Source organism: Periplaneta americana, chromosome 2, assembly GCF_040183065.1.
Source record: "Periplaneta americana isolate PAMFEO1 chromosome 2, P.americana_PAMFEO1_priV1, whole genome shotgun sequence".
Classification (NCBI taxonomy): Eukaryota; Metazoa; Arthropoda; class Insecta; order Blattodea; family Blattidae; genus Periplaneta; species Periplaneta americana.
In genome coordinates, this window is record NC_091118.1 from 101,930,835 (window position 1) to 101,956,100 (window position 25,266).

General features: G+C 38.3%; 1 protein-coding gene across 3 annotated transcripts in view; it reads left to right on the forward strand.

Annotated features, from left to right (window-relative positions):
* Positions 1–25,266, forward strand: part of PAPLA1 (Phosphatidic Acid Phospholipase A1) — a 246,688-nt gene that overhangs the window by 169,043 nt on the left and 52,379 nt on the right. For all 3 annotated transcript variants that reach the window (XM_069818223.1, XM_069818224.1, XM_069818225.1), the window contains exons 2-3: positions 10,891–11,592; positions 19,480–19,979. In XM_069818223.1, the coding sequence (XP_069674324.1) occupies positions 10,891–11,592; positions 19,480–19,979 (1,202 nt within the window). The remainder of the gene's footprint in view (positions 1–10,890; positions 11,593–19,479; positions 19,980–25,266) is intronic.

Below are 25,266 nucleotides of genomic sequence, written 5' to 3' on the forward strand. Positions count from 1 at the left end.
GCAGATGCTGGGTAACTCTCGGTGTTGTACCCAGGACTCATTTCACCGGCATTATCACCTTCATTTCATTCAGACGCTAAATAACCTAAGATGTTGATAAAGCGTCTTAAAATAACCTACTAAAATAAAAAATCAACAAAAAAGACAGGTACGTAGCTTTACTGTGCTGTATATATTTACATAAAACTACGCATGTGTGTGTGCGTGCGTGCGTGTGCGCGCGCGATCATATGTCGACGGGTGTCTGCAGGGAACGAGGGGAAAAGTAGGGGAAAGCAAGGAGAAAAGGGAGAAGGCAAAGAGAAAGAGGGGAATACAAAAAGGACCAGAAGAGTACACGGAGAACAAGGGGAAGTTTCATTTATCTGTGACGGTCATTTCCCAAGTTGTCCTCCCCTATGCAATTACACGTCAAAATAAATAAATCCATAGCACGACAGCCCGTAGTGGGCCAAACTGCTGGCCTTACTAAAGGTGAACGACTATCCAACCAGTACGGTAGTAACGTGTGATTAGCGCGACAAACACCTCTCCCCAGTCGTTATAGCTGATTTTCGAAACTGGATTTCGCTACTCAGTGTAGCTCCCCAGATTCATTACGACACTGGAAATTTCGTAAGAAAATTTCTTCTCTCATGAGGACTCGAATCAGTGGTGGTTACAGCTCATGCATTTTGTCAAGACACTCGCGATGCGCAATAGGGGAACAACGTTTCTGTGGAGGGGGTAGGAGTAGAAGGGAAGGTCGGGCGTGTGTCTTCCGAGTTCAAGGCAAAGGCTAACCCATTTCTCTATAATTGTAAGTACAGGCCAGTTACTTTATGGTGACAGTTCTGGCCTGGCGACGCAGTGGTTTGGGCGAGTTCACTGTTTGTTCGAAGGGGTGTTCATTTTAGTCTTCCCCTGGCTGCGTTAACGGTCACTTCTCGGGAGCGTTAGTGTGGGCGTACAGTCGCGCTAAGGACATACTACACCACCACTGTCTTGTATATTGCAATTTAGTGTATTTGTTACGTACATTTCATTTAGTTACTTAAATAGTTGTAGTGCTTCTGTTTCGTATTGTTTAGTATGTAGTATTTATTGTGTAGATTCACTGCTATTTTCTGTTGTGAAAATGCTGCCTGTTAGAAGCAAACTGAAAGGTCGGGTATTGCATTCGCAGTCGCGAGAAGTCGTGAGCAACGTGTAGCGCTTTATGAAGATAGCGTCGGAAGAAAAAACCTAACGAATGTTGGAAAACTTGTAGCAGAGTTTACCGCTGTGTCTGAGAGCTGTGTTGGCCAAATAATAAGGGAGACTAAAGACATTGATAATCGGCGCCAAAATCAACTGTGGATAACTTTAATGAAGCTGCCATAAGACGAACCAAAGCACGAGTTCTATATTTCACAGAAATAGCGGCCCACATTATATATAATATATATATATATATATATATATATATATATATATATATATATATATATATATGCCTATTATTGAAATTGAAAGACTATCGACTTTCAGGGAGGTATCTCGACTTTGAGGAAAGTTATTTTGAAATTAGGATTTCATTGGGAAAAAAAAAACAAACAAAATAATCGCCAAATTGTGATGGAGCATCACAGCATTAGGGCCGAAAGTTTGCAGTATTTGAGGAAAATAAAGAAGTACAGAGAAGAAGGCCGCTCCATTTTACATGGATGATGATGATGATGATGATGATGATGATGATGATGATGATGATGGGAAAGGTAGCCTAACAGTGAAGCACTGATGAACATTACCGGTATTTCCGCATGAGTATATTTCATTGTTAATTAGTGATTCACTGTTAAATATAGTGATTCGATTGCTGCTCATTGTATTTCCACATTAGTGTTTATTAGTGAGTATTGTACCGGACTGCTGCTCATTGTATTTCTACATTAGTTTACTTCTTTAGTGTTTATTATTGTTCCGAACTGCTGCTCATTGTATTTCCATTAGTTTACTACTTTAGTGTTTATTAGTGACTATTGTTCCGAACTCCTGCTCATTGTATTTCCATTAGTTTACTACTTTAGTGTTTATTAGTGACTATTGTTCCGAACTGCTGCTCATTGTATTTCCATGTTAGTTTACTTCTTTAGTGTTTATTATTGTTCCGAACTGCGGCTCATTGTATTTCCAAGTTAGTTACTTCTTTAGTGTTTATTAGTGACTATTGTTCCGGAGTATGAAGTGAACACAGTGACAGGAGCTCAAAATTATGCAGACGCTGCAATGTGCGAGAGAGCAACGTGAGACTTCATTTCTAATATGACTGTATTTCCCTCCCTCCATTCAGAAAACGTCGCTCCGTCTCGGATCGGTCTCCCTCCCACAGTCGAACCTTTTCCTCTCTCGCGTCGACGAGCTGTCACCATAAAGTAACTGGGCTGTAGATTCATCCGAACTCGTGCGCAGCTCTGTAGGAAGAGTGGGAGTGTGTCTGGACATAATGAATGAGCTGTACTGTACGTATTTAGCCCAAGACATGACCGCGCGGCTACAACGAAGTACGAGAATAATAATAATAATAATAATAATAATAATAATTATTATTATTATTATTATTATTATTATTATTATTATTATTATTATTATTATTATTATTATTATTTGAACAATTCTGCGCTGTATCAGGGATGTACCTGCACGTAGAATATATCACCCAGTTTCGGGAATGGAACTAAGTTGTGTTTGTTTCAAAGTTTTTATTTTTATTTCGATTTACAAATGAAGAGTAGTCTATGATAGAGACGTAATTAAGTGAAGGGCACTCTATTTTTTGTTCATAAGAAGAGGCATTCCGAAATTAGTCTCAACTCTCAATAATTTGTTCATTACGGTTCACTGAAAGTGTGTCATACGTGTCTGTTATCACTTTAATATTCCAGAACTATCGATTACAAATCAAACGAGTGGTCGCACAGGTCTGTAGCTGCACTCGAGATATTGCTGAGAAAGCTCGCTCAGCATGGCTAATTTTATACCTAAATTTGGCGCCCTCATGTCCATAGCGAAGGGAAGTAGCGTCATTGGGCGTGTCACACAAGTTACATTGGTTCATGGGCTAACTACTAATAGCATTAGCATTCGTCTGAGACTCAGCATTGTTACAGTAAGTATTTGAAATTCTGTCATTTTTAGTACGAAGCCGTCGAAGCCCATACTCGGTGCGGGGAAAGACGTAGCCTAGTCTATGTTTAAAAAAATAATGTATACACGTTCACGGATAATTTAAAATATCTTTATTTATGTAATACAGTGATTATTTTAATTTGTGGATGGTGTTTATAATGAGGGTTTATGTCACTCTCATTAATGAAATTAATTTCTTGTCTAGCTTGATTCATTCCATACAGTAGGCTACGTAGTATTCTAAATATTTTAATGTGAGAGCTGTTCTGTATACTGAATTGGTACCAACCTGGTTTAGTTGCGTGATATTGTAATACTTTTTCTCTGAAATGTTCTGAAATACGTATACTTCAGTGACGAGTATATGACCTAAATAAGCGTTCGGAAATGTCTCATTTGTGGATTAGCTAATTGGGTTTGGTTATTTCTTCGATTAATGAAACTGTTTAAGTGGAACCTGGCACTCATATTCTGTGAACCCATCGGTCATGTCGCGCCCCCTCATGACTGGCGTTACAGTGTTTAGTGTGTACGACTCACTCGTTCGTCTGCCTGCGGTCTCGGTTTTCCTGTATGACTTGGTCGTAATTGAGACACGGGAAGCGTTGGATTTCAAGATTCCGGTGATGTCTTGATTTATTACAGCTTTTGTTTTGAATCGATGGAATGACTATGACATGCGTATGAACATACAGCACATATTTGTAGGCAAGTCAGCTCCTTTATTTTGTATTACGAATGAATGAATACTTGATGCTCTGCTTATTCTATTTCAGGGAATAATTTTATGTTTATAGTTATTCTGGGAATTATCGAAGAGAGAACTGTAGGTACCTTTCATCAGATTTATTAAAGGATTTATATTCATGATCATCCATTAATAAATAGGCCTAATTAAAACTAAAATTTCAGTTATGGTATCTCATATAATATTTCAAATAACCTTTCTTTTCCCTTCCCCACCCCCGAAGGAGGGACTCCAACGCTAGCAATGCAGCCTCGAATGGGCTTGTCCCTCACCACTTTTTTACGTAGAAATATTTGTTGAAATTCGAAGTAGGGATCCTTCAGGAATTCCAGGATCATTGTTAAGTGTATACATTACTCGCTGTCATTACGTGTCACTCGTGTTAGATTGTACAAATGTGACCTAATTGGATCCAGCTCTTTACTCCCTATACCAGAATAAAAAAAAAAAAATTGTAGAACGAATTTTTGTGTGGGATACGCAATCAAACGCTTTCGATAGGTCACATAGTATTGTCATGATTGACTTGATTCTCAAAAACCAGCAAGTACAGATTCTCATAAGTACGGAACTGCATTTAAGGTAGATAACCCCTATTTAAAACCAAACTGTGATTCCATAAACAAAGAGTTGGTTTAAAAATATAAAGCCATCTCAATTTCATCTTTGTTTTGATTTTCCGATAAGCTCACTATAATGTAATAAATTTCAATTAGACCATCTATGCTTATCTTATGTTACAATTATAAATTTTATTAATTTGTCACATTAACGTTTTCGGTACGTTGGTGTACCATAATAACGTAGTGCAGAGGGCGGCCACTAGAGGGAACCCAAGAGTTGGAACTTAAACTGAGACGATTCTGTCCGACGCCGGGGTGGGTATCCGGTGTGGCTTAGTGGATAAAGCATCACACATAGAGCTGAAAACCCGGATTCAAATCCAGGCGCTGGAGAGAATTTTTCTCCGTTCCATTACTCTTTCATCGTATGTCACAGGTTAACCAAACAGTAAAGCAGGAAAAGTTAATTACCAGAATTGCATAAAAATACCTTTTCTAAAGCCTCCTTAGTACCGTACCATGTTACAAAAGATCTGTAGAGTCAGTAACTAGTCATTATGACAATTATCTTTAAATAACTTGAAAACGATTAGATATATATCAAAACGATTGCACCATTGGATTTTTTTTTTTTTCAGAAAATATCACATGATTTTGTGAGTACCTAAGTGATCCCCTTTCCATTTAAAATTTCAAAGTTGCATCCGAAATGGCGGCTTTTGAGATAGCTGAGGACTAGAATCGAATGTGTCACTGGTAGAGCATTTGGTCTTACAAATACTGGTAACACCTATAGTACCGGTAATCGAAAATCAAACATATGGAAGATATTTATATGGTTCCAGACTTTTGATTCACCCTCTATATTTATTTTCTTCTATTTTCTCATCAAAATAATAACCATAGACGCTCTGAGGAATTTATATCAGATGGTTTTGTTGGGATTTGTAGATATGTGTATTATACAGAGTGCATAGTCTTTGTAAAGCAATATGCTTTGGATCATTGTCCCGAATAAAAACAAAATTGTTTCTGATATTCATTTTTTAATATATGAACAGAGATTAGATTTGACGATGGTCCGTAATACCATCAATAAAATTCCCCACACCGGAAGTAATCCTGCAGCCCCAAACTAACAGATCCACCACCATATTTCACATTGAGTCGAAGGTTGTGCTTTACATCTGTCTGTTTTTTTCTTTTTATATCATGCTCCTCCTATCAGAACAAAAAATGATGAAACTTGAAGATCAGCCTTTTCTATATTTCGTGTCAGGTATTGAAATGAGATTATAGAAATGGTAGCTTCTTTTTTCTACAGAACAATAATTTTTTTTTTACTTGGGCTCACTTTCAGCGGCGAACTTCTGCCTAGAGCCCTAACTTCATGGCCATGGAAGATAAAATAACAATAACAATAACAATAGCAATAGTAATAGCAATATATTAAATAAAAGTAAAGTTTTTTTTTAATTACCAAAATGGGAGCCGGACCCTTTTAATTGCGTAGGGGTCCTGTATCTCTATGACCAGGTCTGGGCACACACCACTTGTCTGCCACCAACCTAGTCCCTGCACAGTCGGCAGACCAACGCGCACACATTCTTATGCATCAAGATAAATCGGATGAACGGACAAGGCTAACCTAGTACAATTATTTTGAAAATTAAAATTATGAACGTGCCTAACATTGCTTCACCTATTCAAAGAAGCTGTTAAAATTGTTCTCTTTGTGCTTTGAGACATATTGTAGCGTAAGAAATTTTCATTCACACGTTGCAACTCTGCTTGCGAATTTTGTCAATTTCTTTTCGTATGTTATTTTACAGTTTATATAATGTTCGCAGTTTTTATTTAGCTATACACTCTACAGTATGTTTTGAAGTGCCCCACAAATAAAATCGCAGGGCTTTAGATCTGGGGATTGCGTAGGCCACAACCCTGCTTTAATTCCTGATACCAAAGACGTCTGAAATTGTACGAGCTGCAGTACTGTCTTGCTGAAACACACCGTGCATTCGTTCCTTAATTAAGAGAGGAAAAAACTGTTCCTAAATTACGGACACGTACTGGGCAGGATTAATTGTTTCTTGAAAAAAAAAAAAAGTTAATTATTCTAGTTGCACTCGTAGCACACCACACTCTGACCTTAGGATCATGTAGCGGACGTTGGTGAAGAGTCTTGGATTGTGTATTGACCAGTACTGTTTATTTTGATTGTTTACTTGGTTTATGTATGTGAAACCACGCCTTATCACTAAAAAAACAGTAATTGCGAGTTTAAATTGCCGACATGTACGAACTTGAGCCAGGTGCAAAACTGTATTTTCCTCTGTGAGTCCCTGTCTTCTAATGCTTGCACTTCTGACATTTTTCGAAATTTTAGTAATTTTGTTCATTTGTGTGCCGACCCATAGCTGAGTCCTGCTTGTTGGGCTCATTTAGAAACTTTCGTGGTGATACCATCAAGCTTTCCTGTATTAAAACTTGACGTGTTTGATTTGTTCTTATCTATTACTGTTCCAGTAGTTTTGAATTTGTTGACTATTTTAAGAAATGTGTAGGCTATATGAAGTTACACCAAATCAATAAACTTCGTTCTGGGTCAGATTTCTGCACCATGACTTATGCACTCACAACCCAAGAGAACTTAACACCACAGCACAGTGATCTCAAGAGCTCAGTGGTATTTACTTGAGACAAAATATTTTCGTCGAGATACTCTCCCATGAAATCTATATTTTCTTGCATAGTTTCGAAAGAGACAGCACACACTAATGTTAACTCCATGTCTGAGTTTACTTGCTGTCTTTTGACAGCTTAAGAGTATTAAGTTTCACTTTTTTTTTTTTTTTAAGATTTTCTTCGACTAACTTATTTATTTTGAATAGTTGTTGGTCTTCCAACATGTTTGAATATCTTGTAAAGAAATTGTGCAAACGAATTATTCTCTTTCCTGCTTTATAGTTTCGCATTCTTTGCATTCCATTACTCTTCGCTCTTTGAACTTAAACATAATGGGATTTGTACTCCAACACGTGAGTAAGGCAAATGCCCGAAAACACCAGTATTTTCCTTTTCCTGTCCTTTGGTTTATGCTAGACATCTAAATTGTGAAGTTACAATGTAATGTTGATATTCTATCTATGTGATACAATTAGATTTTCCTAAAATAAGGATAAAATTGCACTTGCATAAACACACAAAACACGACACATTAGAAGTGCTTGAAACTTGCATGTTATCAAAGAGAAATACATTTTGAGTCTGGTGCACTGCTATCCGAACGGTTAGATCGTCGGATTTTCAGTCTGGTAGCCCGGGTTCGAATCCTGGTGGGTCAAAGTGGACTTTGTGGTGGGCAGAGATGGTGGTTGGTGATAGGTTTATGCAAGGTACTCCCGTTTCTCCTACTGGTATTCTACCACCATCAGTCCCCGTTCTTTTCAACAATTATTGGATTGTTTCCTTCTTTGCCATGAAATTTTGAGAGCTCTTCTTATAACATCACATTTCAAAGATTGTATAAATTAACCATTCTTTGTAAACACAGATTTGACTTACGTAGTTCACTACAGATTGTGTAAATTTTGATTCGCCTTAATTTCGTTTCTCAATATGTCGTTTCCTAATTTACTGCATTTTTGTTTTATCATCAGAGGCGTTGACTTTTGGAAATCTTTAGGCATGCTTCACCAAAATGGTTTTATGCCAGCCTATTGCTCAAGTGATTCTTGTAGACGATGAGTTTTTACTGCTACTGGTGCTGCTACTGCTACTGCTACTGCTACTGCTACTGCTGCTACTCGCGTCCACCGACTATGAAACTGCGGGCCTGGGCTCAAATCCTGGTTGGGACAAGTTGAGGCTTTTTCCCGGGTTTTCCTCCACCCCATTGAGAGCAAATACTGGGTAACTTTCGGCACTGGACCCTGCACACATTTCTTGGCATTATCATCTTCATTTCACCCAGATGCTAGATAACCATTGCACTTGATAAAGCGTCGTAAAATAAACCAATTAATAAAACTACTACCACTCGAAAAGTTCTAAAATGGAAATTACCCAATTACCTAAAATTGTTGTAAGAAGTACTTCACATATGTGCCATAGATTGCACCAAGAGTAAACTAATAGTTCAGCTGGAAGATTTGTACTAGTATTTGGAAGGTCCTGGTCGTACACTGGGTTCAAAGATATCTGACCCCTACTAATCGATAGTGATCGATAATTTGTTCATGTAAGTGTGGCCTCTTTAGTTATTACTTCTGTGAATAGATGGCGAAGATGTCAGTGTCTCGAATAATGCCTACATAAATATACTCCCATTTAGATTTACTAGATTTAGCGGAAAACCGCTGATATTGTCAATAAAAGAATAATTCATGCTTAATCTACATCAAATTTTAACCCGTCCCAGTAATAGTCGCTTGTTGAGAACTAGCAAAACTATTTCAAAGTTTGTTATATCTTTGGTTCTGTATCTCGTGGTTAGAAAGTTAGCTTACAAGATCAGAAAATTGGAGGTCAGATATCTTTGAATGCCTGTGTACTTGTACATGACATCGAAGTACAGTAATTTATTATTTTATGTCCCGTTCTAATAAACTTTAAGGCATGCTGAAGCAAAGGAGCATGCCCGAAGTAGGCGCTTATATTAATTATTAACCTTAAATCAGTTTATTGGGGAATGTACCGGTACTGAATAAATATGAGGAAATGGTACGATAATAATGTATAAAGTTAGTTGCGTGTATAATTTCTTGCTTTGGTTGCATGCAATATTGCCATTCTTATTTCTTAACATAGCCTGCGAAATCAAAAAGTGTTAATTTGTTTAAACCCCAGTTTGTCATTGCTGGTTCCTTTTCTTTATTTCAGTGAACAACAGTCCTGTTGAACTGTAATGTTGACCAGCTGGCACAGTATGCCTGTATAATTCAGTAATTAGCTTCAAAGTATTTCGTCCTTAAATTTGTAAACTTTTGATTTTATATGTGTGTTTCCTTTTATGCATTGTACCTACTTTACGTATCAGTACTTTAAATATGTTTTATATCTTAGAAAGAAATTCAAGACGAAACGATTTAATGTTTACATTTTAGAGTAACTATTTTAATGCTATTTTGTGGCTTAAATGACAGCATATAACTGACGTGATTACATATTGAGCAGACTTGTTTGATTCTTGATAGGAAAAGAAAGATTTATTTCCTTTCATAAGGATTGGTTGTGTAGCCTACTTCGTCCTGTATTGTTTCATATGGTATCCTGTTGATGTGCTGACCACAAGGTCAGGAAGTCCTGCTACTGTTAATGTCTGGTGGGTTCAAATTCCTCACGAATGAGGACGTATTTGGGTTTATTGGTCCAGTTATTGAATTAGATGTAAAAGGAGATTGTGAGGAGAATAGTAATGAAGTAATGTTGTCAGTGGGGCGATTGAGGGTTAGTGTTGTTGTTAGGCTAAGCTGGTGGTTGTATTTGTGTATTTATTCTATTACGTAAGTAGATGCACTTAGAAGTAGTAAATAGGTAATTACGGAATGATAGTTGTTCATGCATAATGATCATTTTTAAACTGCAGATGTTATTCATAGATGAGTTAATATGAATAAACAAAATAATGGAGGAATAAAGAACAAGAGAATTCGATCTCTGAATAAATCTTTTCCACACTGACTAGGCACTACAAAGCTTATAAAGTTGGCTTTGAATGCCAATCATTTCAGTGAGAAGCCTTTAAATATTCATTATCTGGCAAGATTAATTTATAAGTTGTTATTTTTAATAGCATAGATAGTTAAATTACATACTTTTTATCTGACTTCCTAATATAATTTTTACTCTTCTCTGATGTTACTTTCAAATCAAGGACTTTCTTCGTTTAGTGTGGAATTTTCTCGACACTGGAGAAAGTCGATCTGGTTGGCGAGTTTGTATAGCGCTGGCCTTCTATGCCCAAGGTTGCGGCTTCGATCCCAGGCCAGGTCGATGCATTTAAGTGTGCTTAAATGCGACAGGCTCATGTCAGTAGATTTACTGGCATGTAAAAGAACTCCTGCGGGACAAAATTCCGGGACATCTGGCGACGCTGCAGTTGCGAGCGTTGTTAAATAAAAAAACATAACATTTAACATAACACTGGAGAATTTACACTTCCAGAAAAAAAAAAAAAAAGGAAAATGGCCCGAGTCTTGATGGGAGTCCACCTGTATGTAGATAACTCACACGACTGTTTCAAGCAGCATATATATACAGGTGCTCTTGTTTACTGTATATGCACAATGTGTTGTTGTATCTGAAACTTAGTAATTTAGGCAAGCCATTTTTTTTTTTTTTTTCTGGAACTGTACATTGATCACTGATTTAGTCCCTTAAAGATAGTAACTGTGAATGTTTCATTTATTATTTTTTTTCTGCTTTCAGATGTCGGAGAAGTAGACAGTTTTCTTGGACAAGATCCTCCTAGTTCGTCGTCCATTGTTGGATTAACTCGTCCGTCCAGTTCGGGTGTCACATCCAGTTCAGATTCAAGGCCATTTTCTTTCTTCAGCAGTCAACAGCAACCTGCACAAGACCCATTCGAACAGGGTGTGAAATTCCCAGCACAGACCAAGCCCCCCCAGGGTTACGCTCCTCAACCCTTCAGTGTGCCTCAGTCAAGCACATTCAACACATCCCATCCATTGCCTTCAGCTTCTCCATCTAGTTATGTCCCTTCTTCATCTCCAGTTCTGCAAGTAGCTCCTGTTTTATCATCCACTCCTCAAGTATTCTCAGTCCCTCCACTGAGTTCTGATCCAGGGTTGCAGGGTCAATGGAATTATCAGACTCCACAACATGGAAGTACAGAAATAATTTCCCCTTTCTCCAACTCTGCACCGATTAGGTCGAGTACTGCTACACCAGAAAGCTCTGGGCATCAGACAGTATCACTGTTCGAAACCTCGGCACTGCCCCAAAGTTCATCCACTTCCAAACCTCAGCACGTTGCAGAAGCAACATCAGCAACATCGTTTCCCTCATCAACATCAAACTACCAACATTATCAAACTCCTCCATTGCAACCAGCACCTGCTTCATCAGTACCACCTACATTTCCCCCAGTAGCTACTGTTGCACCTTTGGGTAAGTTTAAAATGGAAGTATTCATTTTGTATGTATGTATTTATTAACACTACAATTGGGTATACACCCGGTGGCAGTAATAAATATATAATAATACCATTACAATTATACAATAATTACAGCAATAAAAGAAAAATAAAATAAATTAAACCTAAATTTATTTCTAACTATAAATAAATAGATGCAATAAACCTAGGACTATAAATAAAATTGTCATTAATTGTCATTCTAAATTTATCTCCTTTTGTTAAAATGAAACTTGAAAACTACTTGAAAAATTCGGACTGTTATATTAAGATAATGAATCGTTCTCCATAACAATGGTGACCATACTTGCCTCTGGACTGCCAATTACTCCGGTTTGGTCCCTAATGAGAAAGTGAAGCCTCTGATGCGATATACTGTAATAAATTCACTACATGTGAGAGATCTTTTTGTTCATGAATAAAAAATGAATACAAGAAAAGTTTTATAAATTCTCATCATTACTTTGTTCTCAACTCTTCGTACAGATGATTGGGGAGACCCCTGGTGAAGAAGGATGGGAACATGTTGAATCATAATCTTGCTGATCCAGAGCCATTCTGCGTAGAAATCCCACCGAATTGTACAGGGTGCATAAACTGAAAATGAGTATCAAGTAAGCTCAGACCAGTGAATCAGAACCAATGGGCGTTACAAACTTACCAGAACTTATTATTAGAATAATAAAAGGAAATGAGATGGAAAAGAAACAAATCTAATTTCTTGCAGGATTATTGGAAGTGATGGAATATATGTATGAGCTTCAAATACATTGGCCATCATTACAGTGTAATAGCATATTCAGTAATAAAACATGTCTGAGCAAATTTTACAAATGGTTTTCAAACAGTGAAGTTTTGTGATATGTGCTTGTATATGTCAGGTTACTTTACCAAAAGATGTCGATTTATAAAACTTCGATCAAGATTTAAAATTTTTCCTTCCTATGCTTCACATATTGATGGGCATTTAGTATAATACTTAACCTACAAACTTGAATTATGCACGATATAACTGAAGGGCATTTGGATTTTTATAACTTCTTACAAAATAATTCAAGGAGTTCTACTGGTATTGTAACTTGTATATTATATGTGTATCATGTTTTTCTTAAAAAAAACAAGTAGGCCTACTCTATGTTTAAGTTTTATGTGCATAGTTCTTGTTTTATTTAGACAAAATAGCCCAATTCTTCAAAAGACATTACCATTCCACAATAGACGTTATGGAACATTGTGAAATTTAATACAAACTACACACTGCGAAGTAAAATGTTTGGACATTCACAAATAAGAACAGGAAATCCATGTGATTGATAGAGGACGACATCGGAAATGAAATAACAGTCAAACAAGGAATACTAAACAGATGGACGAAATATGTAGCAGAGTTATAATATGAGACAAGGAATCATCCAGATGACTTAGGTGTAGAAGACAAAGAAGCCATATCAAGAGACCAAAAACGATCTCCTATTTTAAGAAAACTACCACTTAAGGAAATAAAGAATGGGAAAGTAACAGGAGTTAATGGAATCCCTATTGAATTAGTGCAATGCTTGGGTGAAGACAAGAAGGAAATTTTATCATTATGCAACGAAATATATGAGAAAGCAAATGGATTGAAGATTTTATGGAGACAGTGTTGATTCCAATATCAAAGAAAAATAATGCCAAGAAATGTAACGAGTTCAGGACTATCAGCCTAATATCGCACTCGGCAAAGATTCTCTTGTGAATACTGAATCGACGTTTATATTCTAAGATGAAAGAACAGTTGGAAGAGCAGTTTGGCTTCAGGAAGGGAAAAGGTACTAGAGATGCAATTGGACAGCTACGAACAATCTGCGAAAGATACCTAGAGAAGAATAAAGAAGTGTATGTAGTATTTGTGGACCTAGACAAGGCTTTTGACAGAGTGGTGGAATAAACTGATGGGGATCCTAAAAAAATAGGTGTGGATTGGAAAGAGAGAAGGCTGTTCAGTAATCTTTATATGAAACAAGTCAAAGTCAGGATAGGAGAAGAAATGACAGAAAGAAGTAAAATAGGGAGAGAAGTACGTCAAGGATGCCCTTTATCACCTACCCTGTTCAACATCTACTTGGAGGATTTAATAAAGAACAGTTTTCAGAACATGGGAGAAGTGATAGTAGGAGGAAGAATAATAAAGTGCACAAGATTTGTAGATGATATGGCGTTGTTAGCAGAAGAAGAGATGAAACTAAAGGATATGCTACTGGAGCTAAATGACAGCTGTGAGCAGTATGGGATGAAGATAAATACAAATGAGATGAAGACCATGGTCATAGTAAGAAAAATAAAGAAGGTAAACTTGCGAATTCTAAATGAGGCTGTATTGTATTGTATTGTATTTATTTACATTCCATGCTATTCGTACATTACTTCACAGCTAGAATATGGAACATGTCAAACGAAAAAAAAAAAATCTTGATAGTACTATAAAGTCTTAATTATAGCCACAGTCCAGTTGAAATATATACACAAGAGTTTTACAATATATTCTACTAGTACAACACAATTAGTATCAATACTTAATAATAGAAATATTCATGAAGGATTGTTGAATAGAAAGCATGAGAAATTAGGTACTTCTTTAATTTGGCCCTAAATAATCTTATATTTTGAGTTTTATTTTTTATATCCATAGGGAGGCTATTACAAATTTTTACTGCCATATAACATACTCCTTTTTGATAGCACGATAGACTTGACGTAGAGCAAATGGACAGCTTCAGATACTAGAGTTGTACTATAAGTAGTAACATGAACTGCTGCCAGGAAGTCAAAAGGAGGATAGCAATGGCCAAGGAACCTTTTAATAGAAAAAGGAGCATCTTCTGCGGACCTCTGGAAAAAGAACTAAGGAAGGGACTAGTGAAGTGCTTTGTATGGAGTATGGTATAGTATGGGGCAGAAACATGGACATTACGATAGTGATGAGAAGTGAAAAGAAGCTTTTGAAATGTGGATATGGAGAAGAATGGAACGTGTGAAGTGGACAGACAGAATGAGAAATGAAGCTGTATTGGAAAGAGTGGGTGAAAAAAGAATGATCCTGAAGCTGATCAGGAAGAGGGAAAGGAATTGATTGGGTCACTGGGCGAGAAGAAACTAACTACTGAAAGATGCACTGGAAGGAATGGTGAACGGGAGAAGAGTTCGAGGCAGAAGAAGATATCAGTTGATAGATGACATTAAGATATATGGATCATATGAGGAGACAAAGAGGAAGGCAGAAAATAGGAAAAATTGGAGAAAGCTGAGTTTGCAGTGAAAGACCTGCCCTTGGACAGAACACTGAATGGAGTGACATAGCCAATGATAAAGTATTAGCACATGAATAACTTTTTGTAACTTATGTCATCAGTCATTACAGTTTTGCTATGTCATCAGATTAATGTAGTTCAGATTGATCAGAGAGATGATGTCTCATACATACTTGGAACATCTAGTTTCCCAGTAATCTCTCTTTCGTTTGTTGTTGTTATTGTTATTTTTTTTTAATTTTTATTTATTTATTTATTTATTTTTGCGGAAAGAATATAGAGATTTTGCAAGGTCTATTATGATTTTCGCGGAAATAAAAGTTTTTAGCATCCCTGGTAAGAGAAAAATAAGATCATTTTATCTGACAGGTGCTCGTATATCCTTGTTATGAATTTGTTGTTCAGTCGAGGGTGTTAGCTTTTCTCTAGATAATTGTAGTAAATGTCATAAAGATGTTTCTTATTGTTTGAGGCACATCATCACCTGGAAGTTTTAAGCATTAATATTACTTTTATGATGCAAAATATTGGAGTCCTATGGAAATGCTCATTTTTTATATCCTTATTCGAGAAGAGATTTTTTGACATATGCTTTTCCGTTCATTTATAGTATTTTCTCCTCTTGGTTGAATTTTGGTCATTTCAAAATCTGAACTTCGATTCATTAGGAAGAATTTATGTCTAATATAATTTATACTCTAAAGCAGTATCATTTTTTATTCCAAAATGAAACATTATTTGCTTAAAATTGGCAGAAATGATATTCTCATTTGCTTTTACCTGAAATAAGCAATTCTCTCTGCCTCTGTGATATAAAACAAACGAAATATGTAGTGAATAAGTGAAGGAGAAAAGTGAGGGAAATAAACTGTATAGTCAGAAAGTATTTTGGAAAACAAATTGAGGAGATATATGTACAAGAGGCGTATACCTCTATAAATCCTCTTTAGGTATAATTAATTTTCTTGCCCACATCTGTGGAGTAACGGTTGCGCATCTAGCCGCGAAACCAGGTGGCCCGGGTTCGATTCCCAGTTGGGGCAAGTTACCTGGTTGAGGTTTTTTCCGGGGTTTTCCCTCAACCCAATATGAGCAAATGCTGGGTAACTTTCGGTGTTGGACCCCGGACTCATTTCACCGGCATTATCACCTTCATCTCATTCAGACACTAAATAACTTAAGCTGTTGACAAAGCGTCGTAAAATAACCTATTAAAAAAAAAATTAATTTTCTTGGTCCCCATGATCATGTTGCCCAGCTTGCAAAATTTTGTTTCAATATCTCTAATACAGCGATCATGATGATCGATTGTTTATCTGGATGTCATAATACGAGTACACGATGGCATAAACTTTATAAAGAACACGCCAGTTGTTGAGAGTCTTTTTTTAAAGCATGCAGCTACACACACAACAAGTGAGATTCGTCTTAACCATGAACATTTTCAAAATTCAGTCTTTTCAAAGAATGACATTTTCTCCACATGATAGGATTGCAGTATGTTCCTCATATTCTGGGTCTTATGAACCATTTTTCTTCACAAAAAGATGTTTAACCATTCCATTGGATATCAATTTACTATCAATTGGCTTAAAGAAATACTCACCAAAGTAAACCAACAAAATATGGCAGGAGGAGGAAGAGAGCGAAGTGACTCAAATAAAGAAGACTTCTGAGATGAAAAATGGCAAGCAAGAAAAGTTTGTGTATCATTTGTTAAACTATCTTCAAAATTATTATAGATTCCACATCAGTCTATTGGAAAATATAAATTACTAATTTATTTTGAATTATCTTTACTTTGTATGACCATATTATTATTATTATTATTATTATTATTATTATTATTATTATTATTATTATTATTATTATTATTATTATTATTATTATTATTATTACTATTATTATTATTATTATTATTGACTTAAAACGGCTATTTGAATTTAGTTTTGGCCTATTAAATTCCTGTCATTAACTTTATATGTACTAAGGGCATATACTGTCACATTTTAAAATCCAAGTTGCTATTTCACATGTTACAATATCTTTTTCAAAGAATTGTCTTCAATAATAAATGATTATGTTCTTTACTGCATTCAGTAAAAATGTTTAAGTACTTAGTACAAGCACTAAACCAAAATGAAAGTTTCAAATGTAATTTCCTCCGAACATGGTTTTCTAGTATACACCCCTTGTACATATAACTCCTCAATTATAGTACATAAAAAGTACAGTTTTTTTCCTTGATGGTTAGATTACTAAGTGAGACAATTGTGAGGTAAAAAAAAAAAAGGCAGTTGCTTAGGACCTGTGCCACTCACTGTCCTGTACAAATTATTTTATAATACCTTAATTGTAACCAATCTATGTGCGTAATTACAACTTTGTAAAATTGTCATTTCTAAAATTTCTAAAAAGAAAAAAATAACTTGATGAAGTTCAGTGATTCATTTACATTATTTCATTACTAATGAAGACGACTAATGATTTTATTACAGTTTTATAAGAAAGCACAATTTAATTAGCTGCATAATTTTTCTATCTATAAAGCTTTACTAGCTTTAGGGCTGTCTTCGTATGGAGTACTGTACAGTGGATGAGAATATCTGGAGAGGAAGGTATCGATTCTCTTTGAATATAATTTGTAGTATATCAGTATAGTACGATTTTTTTTTTCGTGACCATTTGCTCTGTTTATACACAAAAGTGATGATTGGCCACAAAGAGTGAGAATTATACAGCGTTTTAGCAGCATTTGAGGCCTTCTGACTCCATTCTGTGCCTGCGCTATACCTCACATTGAAACCGGGAAACAGAGAACCAACATCTCTGCTAGTAATTGTTTGAAATGTAACTACGTTCACTAAAAGCATACTTTTATATTTAAAACCGATAATAATGAGTGCTAACCTATGTTACATGCTGGGTTTGCAGTGATAGACCTGCTCTTGGGCAGAAAACTATGAATGAATGAAACTCTGTTACAAGAATAAAATTGTTGAAAATGATGTCCTTCAGTAGTGATACATTTCCAACATCTGCATAGAAAATTCCCGTTAATACGCATAAGTTTCTCAGATGTGATTAAAACATTTTCTTGATTGGGAGTTTCATTTAGTTCCTCTATTGTGTACGAGTTTTCCTTATATGAGTAATATAAACTTTGTCTTTTAAGTTCCCCCACAAATAAAAATCACACGATGTGAGATCAGGGTTACAAGGAGGCCAGAACTCAGTGCTGATAACTCTAATCTCAAAAATTTTCTAAATAAGATTTAGTGATCCATAAGCACAGTGTGCAATAACAGAATTCTGCTGAAAGAATGATTGCTAGAAGTCAGTGTTTGTTAGTTGTTTAAAAACAGGTCTTAATATTTCTTCTTGGTATCTTGCAGTATTGATAGCACCTTCATAAAAGAAAATACGTCCTATTATCCTGTGTACATAAAAATCACACCAGTCACCAATCTTTTAATTATGTAGTGGAACTCTATGCACAAGCCAGAGTATTTCTACACTTCAGTACTGGTTGTTTTATAAAATGAGGAGTGTTGAATCAAAACGAGCTTAGTCCATCTGCAGAATGAATGCTGTTTGAAACGGATTCCTCATATTTCTGTAGCAATAAATCGACCTGTGAATTGCGTTTCTTTCAGAAAGCGCTCCTTCACAGTCTGAAGAAGTGCTTTCTGAAAGAAACTGATTTCCCAGGACGATTTATTGCTACAGAAATAGGAGGAATCTGTTTCAAGCAGCATTTTTCCTGCAGATGGACTGAGCTCTCTTTGATTTAACATTCCTCAATGACGTGGCTATGTAATTCGAACTGTACTTCATTCGTCAATATGATTGATTCAGGATCCACTCTCCTATCAGCAACACACTCCAACATCCAGCTACGGAATTGGACTATATGTGTGATCACACAATAGCAATTTGTGTATCACTGTAATTTTATAGTGTTTTAATTTAAACAATTTAGTTTCTTGCTGAGGATTTTGAAATGTCTGTTACCTCAGCAAGCCGACCTATTTTTTTGGGGGTGGGGCAGAAGTATGTACCAATCGTTAATATATTTCATCTAATTTTTTCCATAACAACTATGATTTTGTTAGTGGCTTTTTTTTTTTTTTTGTCATTAAGATATCCCATTTGTCATAACTTTTTAACAAATTTATGAATAGCTTTCCTACTTAGAACAGGATTGCCAAGATATTTTGTTACAAATCATCTTACTACTATTCTGCACGAGTTTGTTTTTATAATATCATATATAAAAACTCTTTCTTCTAAGGCTTTACTTGAGGACATAACTAATGATGAAAAGTATAACTTACATACTGTACAATGAAAAAAATTTTTACACAGAACTTACTAACACGTCAACTCGCCAATAAACTGTAAACCAAATTGACTGACATGATACAGATCCTCGTTTTTTCACTTCATAATTACACCTGAACTCCCACAGTAAGGAGTCTTGCTAAGTTGGCTCTAAACACTACTCACCACATTAAATTTTAGTGTGTAATTCAGTATTATAGTAAAATGTCTCCTATTTACTTGTTTTATAGCTGGGACCACGAACACCTACAGACTTGGCAGCCAAAGGAAGCCACTCTACGCACAGCCACCAGGACTGTCAGTATCAACCCCCTTTTCGATTCCATCAGTCTTTCCTTCCTCACTGCCTTCTTTTACTGCTACCTCACTGTCCTCCCCTCCCTCTTTTAGTGCTAGCACTGTGTCCTCCCCTCCTTTCAGTGTTACCTCAGTGTCCTCCCCTTCTTTCAGTGCTACCTCAGTGTCCTCCCCTCCTTCTTTCAGTGCTACCTCAGTGTCCTCCCCTCCTTCTTTCAGTGCTACCACAGCATCCTCTGTGCCATCTTTCAGTGCTCCTATTCCAGTTAGCTCCTACCATCCCACAGTAATGATGGCATCACCAGAGACGTCAGCGACAGCCACCCTGACCCCTATGCAACTGCCAAGTCCCACCCCATTGCAGTACCAGTCCCCTGTGACTGCTGCGAACCAGACACAGCCCACAGTGCTCCCGCCGTCATTCACTAATCTGGTAACCACACTGTCCACATGTTGTGATTAGGTTGCACCATTTTTCCTGTTTTGTCCCCATGGTTGGTAGTGTCCTGATTCCAAAGTCGGGTCCTGCATTCCTCATCACTTTGTCGCATTGTGTAATATAATTTTTAAAATCCCTATGCTTCAGCACAATTGGCTTGATGGTTCGATAGTTAACTTTCTACTTTAAAAAACTGGATTCGAATCACTGTGACACCCAATGCAACCTTCGAAATTTTGGTAGAATTCTAATAGTGTTAAAGAAGATTCTCCTAAGAATATACCATTTATTTCTTCACTCTTCATCTCTCTCATCACCAGCATCATTACTACCAATCACGATCGCCACTATTACCAACACCACCACCACCACCACCAGACACGATCACGATCGCCACTGCTACCAATACCACCACGATCACGATCTACACTACCTACTGACAACTATCAATCACTATCGCCACTACCTACTAACACTACCACCAATCACGAACGCCGCTATCTACCAACACCGCCACCAATCATCATTGCCATTACCTATCAACATCACCACCAGTAATGACCGCCACTATCAACACCACCACCAATAACGACTGCCACTGCCTATCAACACCACCAATCATCATTGCCATTATCTATCAACACCACCACCAATAATGACTGCCACTATCTATCAACACCACCACCACCAATAACGACTGCTACTATCTATCAATACCACCACCCATCATCATTGCCATTACCTATCAATACCATCACCAATAACGACTGCCACTATCTATCAACACCACCACCAATAACAACTGCCACTATCAACACCACCAATAACAACTGCCACTATCAACACCACCAATAACGACTGCCACTATCTATCAACACCACCACCAATCATCATTGCCATTACCTATCAACACCACCATCAATCATCATTGCCATTACCTATCAACACCATCACCAATAACGACTGTCACTATCTAACAACACCAGCACCACCAGTAACTACTGCCACTATCAACACCACCACCAATAACGTCCGCCACTATCAACACCACCACCAATAACGACTGCCACTATCTATCAACACCAACATCACACCATTAACGACCGTCACTATCTATCAACATCACCATCAATCATCATTGCCATTACCTATCAACACCACCACCAATCATCATTGCCATTACCTATCAACACCACCATTAATCATCATTGCCATTACCTATCAACACCACCATTAATCATCATTGCCATTACCTATCAACACCACCACCAATCATAATTGCCATTACCTATCAACACCACCACCAATCATCATTGCCATTACCTATCAACACCACCACCAATCATCATTGCCATTACCTATCAACACCACTATTAATCATCATTGCCATTACCTATCAACACCACCATCAATCATCATTGCCATTACCTATCAACACCACCATCAATCATCATTGCCATTACCTATCAACACCATCACCAATAACGACTGTCACTATCTAACAACACCAGCACCACCAGTAACTACCGCCACTATCAACACCACCACCAATAACGTCCGCCACTATCAACACCACCACCAATAACGACTGCCACTATCTATCAACACCAACATCACACCATTAACGACCGTCACTATCTATCAACATCACAATCAATCATCATTGCCATTACCTATCAACACCACCATCAATAATGACTGCCACTATCTATCAACATCACCACCATCAATAACGACTGCCACTATCTATCAACACCACCACCAATCATCATTGCCATTACCTATCAACGCCACCACCAATCATCATTGCCATTACCTATCAACGCCACCACCAATCATCATTGCCATTACCTATCAACGCCACCACCAATCATCATTGCCATTACCTATCAACGCCACCACCAATAACGACTGCCACTATCTATCAACACCACCACCACCAATCATCATTGCCATTACCTATCAACACCACCACCAATTACGACTGTCACTATCAACACCACCACCAATAATGACTGCCACTATCTATCAACACCACCACCAATCATGACTGCCACTGTCTACCAACACTGCCACCAATCATGATCGCAACTATCTGCCAACACCACTACCAATCACAATCGCAACTACCTACTAACACCATCACCAACCACGATCGCCACTATCTACGAACGCCATACCCATCACAATCGTCACTACCTATGAACACCACTACCAATCACGATCGCCACTATCTACGAACACTACCACCAGTCACGATCGCCACTATCTACCAACACCACCACCAGTCACGATCGCCACTATCTACCAACACCACCGCCAGTCACGATCGCCACTATCTACAAACACCACCACCAGTCACGATCGCCACTATCTACCAACACCACCACCAGTCACGATCGCCACTATCTACAAACACCACCACCAGTCACGATCGCCATTATCTACCAACACCACCACCAGTCACGATCGCCACTATCTACCAACACCACCACCAGTCACAATCGCCACTATCTACGAACACTATCACCAGTCACGATCGCCACTATCTACCAACACCACCACCAGTCATGATCGCCACTATCTACCAACACCACCACCAGTCACGATCGCCACTATCTACCAACACCACTACCAATCACGATCGCCACTATCTACGAACACTATCACCAGTCACGATCGCCACTATCTACCAACACCACCACCAGTCATGATCGCCACTATCTACCAACACCACCACCACCAGTCACGATCGCCACTATCTACCAACACCACCACCAGTCACGATCGCCACTATCTACCAAAACCACCACCAGTCACGATCGCCACTATCTACCAACACCACCACCAGTCACGATCGCCACTATCTACCAACACCACTGCCAATCACGATCGCCACTATCTACGAACACTATCACCAGTCACGATCGCCATTATCTACCAACACCACCTCCAGTCATGATCGCCACTATCTACCAACACCACCACCAGTCACGATCGTCACTATCTACCAACACCACCACCAGTCACGATCGCCACTATCTACCAACACCACTACGAATCACGATCGTCACTATCTACGAACACTATCACCAGTCACGATCGCCACTATCTACCAACACCACCACCAGTCATGATCGCCACTATCTACCAACACCACCACCAGTCATGATCGCCACTATCTACCAACACCACCACCAGTCATGATCGCCACTATCTACCAACACCACCACCAGTCACGATCGCCACTATCTACCAACACCACCACCAGTCACTATCGCCACTATCTACCAACACCAACATCACACCATTAACGACCGTCACTATCTATCAACATCACCATCAATCATCATTGCCATTACCTATCAACACCATCATCAATAATGACTGCCACTATCTATCAACATCACCACCATCAATAACGACTGCCACTATCTATCAACGCCACCACCAATCATCATTGCCATTACCTATCAACGCCACCACCAATCATCATTGCCATTACCTATCAACACCACCACCAATCATCATTGCCATTACCTATCAACACCACCACCAATCATCATTGCCATTACCTATCAACGCCACCACCAATAACGACTGCCACTATCTATCAACACCACCACCACCAATCATCATTGCCATTACCTATCAACACCACCACCAATAACGACTGTCACTATCAACACCACCACCAATAATGACTGCCACTATCTATCAACACCACCACCAATCATGACTGCCACTGTCTACCAACACTGCCACCAATCATGATCGCAACTATCTGCCAACACCACTACCAATCACAATCGCAACTACCTACTAACACAATCACCAACCACGATCGCCACTATCTACGAACGCCATACCCATCACAATCGTCACTACCTATGAACACCACTATCAATCACGATCGCCACTATCTACGAACATTACCACCAGTCACGATCGCCACTATCTACCAACACCACCACCAGTCACGATCGCCACTATCTACCAACACCACCGCCAGTCACGATCGCCACTATCTACCAACACCACCACCAGTCACGATCGCCACTATCTACCAACACCACTACCAATCACGATCGCCACTATCTACGAACACTATCACCAGTCACGATCGCCATTATCTACCAACACCACCACCAGTCATGATCGCCACTATCTACCAACACCACCACCAGTCACGATCGTCACTATCTACCAACACCACCACCAGTCACGATCGCCACTATCTACCAACACCACTACGAATCACGATCGCCACTATCTACGAACACTATCACCAGTCACGATCGCCACTATCTACCAACACCACCACCAGTCATGATCGCCACTATCTACCAACACCACCACCAGTCATGATCGCCACTATCTACCAACACCACCACCAGTCATGATCGCCACTATCTACCAACACCACCACCAGTCACGATCGCCACTATCTACCAACCCCACCACCAGTCACTATTGCCACTATCTACCAATACTACCACAAATCACTATCGTCACCACTGTCATCATAATTACTAATCACCATCATCATCGTCACCAATCACTAACGTCACTACAGTCACCAATGATGATCATGAGCACCATCACATCGCCAGTCATGATTGCTGCCACCGCCACCACCACCTCACCAATCACAATTGCCATTAGTACCACTACCTCATCAATTTATCGTCACAACCATAACCGGTAACAATTGCCACCACCAGTACCACCACCACATCAATCAAGACTTCCACTACCAACACCACCAATCACGATTGCCATTATCACCGTACCACCACTACCACCATCGTGATTGATGATCGTCATTCCACTACCATCATTCTGACCACTAATCATATTCACCACTATCATCTGCACCACAGTTTTCACCACCTCCATCACCAGTGTCACAATTGTGACCATTAACACCACCAATACCACAAGCTCTAGCACTAATGCCCAACAATACTATCACCACCACTAAATCTGTCCCCACCGTCATTAATTACTGTCATCACTACAACTACCATCACCACAAATACCATCATAACCACAACCATTATAGCCATAAATACAACCTTATTATCACTACTACCACTTCACCATTACTATTGCTAGCTTCACCTACACTACTTTCATCACCATTATCGCCACCAACATTTATTGCTGGCACCATTACCACAACCATCTCCATAATGACTATCATTACGAGCACCAGGTCCACTACCATTGTCCAGAAAAATATGTAACATGGATTTATTTGCACTGGAGTATTACTGCA